The sequence below is a fragment of the Marasmius oreades genome, chromosome 1 (genome assembly GCF_018924745.1).
Source record: "Marasmius oreades isolate 03SP1 chromosome 1, whole genome shotgun sequence".
NCBI lineage: Eukaryota > Fungi > Basidiomycota > Agaricomycetes > Agaricales > Marasmiaceae > Marasmius > Marasmius oreades.
Genome location: NC_057323.1, coordinates 709,104 through 711,668, shown reverse-complemented (window position 1 = coordinate 711,668; position 2,565 = coordinate 709,104). Strand labels below are relative to the sequence as shown.

The 2,565-nt window shown below is 47.8% G+C and overlaps 1 protein-coding gene across 1 annotated transcript; it reads left to right on the top strand.

The window, feature by feature from the left end:
- Positions 1 to 212: 212 nt before the first annotated feature.
- E1B28_000167 (uncharacterized protein) lies at positions 213 to 721 on the top strand (the record flags this gene model as incomplete). Its single annotated transcript, XM_043145969.1, has 2 exons — positions 213 to 450; positions 504 to 721. The coding sequence occupies 2 exons, from the start codon at positions 213 to 215 to the stop codon at positions 719 to 721; spliced, it is 456 nt and encodes a 151-aa protein (XP_043014669.1).
- Between the last annotated feature and the right edge of the window lie 1,844 nt (positions 722 to 2,565).

The following is a 2,565-nucleotide window of genomic DNA, read 5'->3' as shown; positions in this document are numbered from 1 at the left end:
GAGTCAGGAATATTTTGGCGTCAATCAGTTGAACTCCCTTTCGAGTCACCATATGCCTATGGTACCTACGGTGGTCGCTCTCGTTTGGTATTGCCCAGTCAATGGTTCACCAAGTCTCAAATCTACAGCAGGAGTGAAGTGGCTACGCTGCCCAAATACAGACTTTAGCTTACTCAAGCCCACCCCGCGTCCTCCAAGCGTCCTCACAGTCCATGCATAACGACCTTCAAGATGCCCTCCAAGCGAAATACGACGCCCGGAAAGCCCAACCGGCCTCGGGAAGTGACAAGAAAGGCTGGATTTACGTTCTGGAGGGAGAGAAGTTTGTGAAATGTGGCAGGACGAATAAGCCGGAACGTCGGATTAAAGAGCATCGAAGGAGGTGTAAATTAGACGAAACGCAGTTGAGAGAGGTTTATAAAGTGGAAATTCCGTGGGCGAATCGCACAGGTAAGTTGCAACGCTTTGATTAACATTACTTCGTGTTCTGAACAGACGTTTAGAGTCCTTGCTTCATATCAAACTGAAGATGGCTGGTTTTCATATCTCCAAGCTCGAATGCGCCTGTATGTTTGGCTCCGGCGTTGTAGATCTCTCTGCTGACATTCAGGCGATGGAAGGCGGTGTAGGACATGTCGAACGATACATTTGCTCCAGGGAGACAGTCGATGAAGCTATAGGAAAAATCAAGGAGTTAATTGATGAAGTTAGGCACGAATGAAGGGTGGGCAAGGCGTCCTGCTGTAGTCCGTATCAAGGGAGTTGTTATTTGTTGATTTTTGTCTTGTAACTTGAATGTTTTTGCTTAAACGTCCGAAAAAATGAACAGATCCAACGATCCCATGTAGGCAGTAAAGATCGCAAAGACAGTGAAATCTGATTCATATGCTACTCAACGTAGTATACGCGTGCGCAAGGCGGTACAAAAGGATGTTTTCTGCTTCAACACCCGCACCAGGTACACCGAAATACTAGCCGATGCCGGTACCTAGCTTCATCTGGAAATTGAGAACAGTCCCGAATCCAAGATCTCATCCCTTTCCGTTGAGATGAAGTCCTTTCTGAGCCTTCGAAACACCACCACATCTTGTCGTCATGTACCATGCATTCAAGAAATATGGATGTCCGTAGACTCAGCTGTATCCTCCGCCGAGATACCGCTTTACGACATCCACAGCTTCATCAAAGAACCCGTGTTGACGATAAGGTAACCCCACCCTTTAAAAGAAGCCGCTCTTGAGTGAAATCAACAGAGCCTGCTACGAACCTAATGAGCCTGGCTTGTTCTGATGATTGACGAGATCAAGAGAATGATTATAATCTGCCCAAGCTTCCTTCATTTGTTTTGAAGTACCCTTGAACCGTCCTCAAGCTTTCCAGTTGCCAACTTACCTCTACTTCAGCTCGTACAATAACCTCCTCAACGCTCTCGTTTCCCTTGAGGTCCAGATCATAAACATGGCCTACGGTCATCCTATCCCCAATTACCAGCTGACCTAGTTCCATCAATCTGCTGCCTCAGCTTCTGGGGCTGAACCGAGGCCTTCGCAACTCGCAGATCTGTTCCAAATACCCGATAAAGCAGCCCCTATGGCTTTCAAATCGCGTAACTCCTCAAACACGGGTTCCAGACGGGTATGTCTGCAATTCCAGTTCGAATGCTTCCGTCACACGGCAAAGAAGAACGCACCCATCCCTAAATAACCACAAAGGCATTCAGCAGAAAAACTGTCAAAACAGAACCTCTGAGCCAATAACGAAGCGGAGGACTACAACATGGATGGTAATTTGAGTGCATATGAGAATTTGGGGATGGACCGGGAGCATACAGCTGAGTCGGTAAAGAATAATTTCGTCAGATTTGAGTAGCAGTCAAGCCTCGAAACGGACCGTACGGATGGCTGAGTGCATGGTAATTCGACCGCGAGTTGAGACAAGGTATATAGGAATGAATGTAAAGGAGGGTTTTTCGAGGAACGACCAGCTCAGAACAGATATCTGAGTAGCGGTCAACGTCGTCGTTATCCGATCCGGATCGTGACTAACTCTTGTGACATCCGTGATCTGGGACAGCTGTCCGTGTCCTAGGCCTGGTTCCGAGTATGTTCTCAATTCGACCCCTCGGCTTTGCGTATCACCATGTTGACTGAACTTCACATATCCGTTCGGAGTAGACCCTCCGTATCCAATTCATTTGTCCTCCTCGTTATGAAGAGGCTTGACTCACTTGAGTATTTCACTTGTGGTAAGACTCATTTGAGGAGAGGACCGCATGCTTTGCTGGCACGGTTGACACTGAACAGGCTCCAAGTTTGTATGAGGGACGACTGAGGAAATCCGTCTTCATCATATCGCATAGCTTCTCGGCCATAATACTAGCATGCTGCATCTCGACAGATGATACCTGGCACCATCCTCCAGCGATCAATTTTATGACCAAATGCTGCCTCTTGATATTACGCGCACCAGCCTGTGCTTCAAGTACGGCAGGTTAGGCTGTGTCACCGAGGTCCGCTTCAGCGATAGCCCATCGTTGCTGAATATGCTTATTCTGCTCCTCTGAGG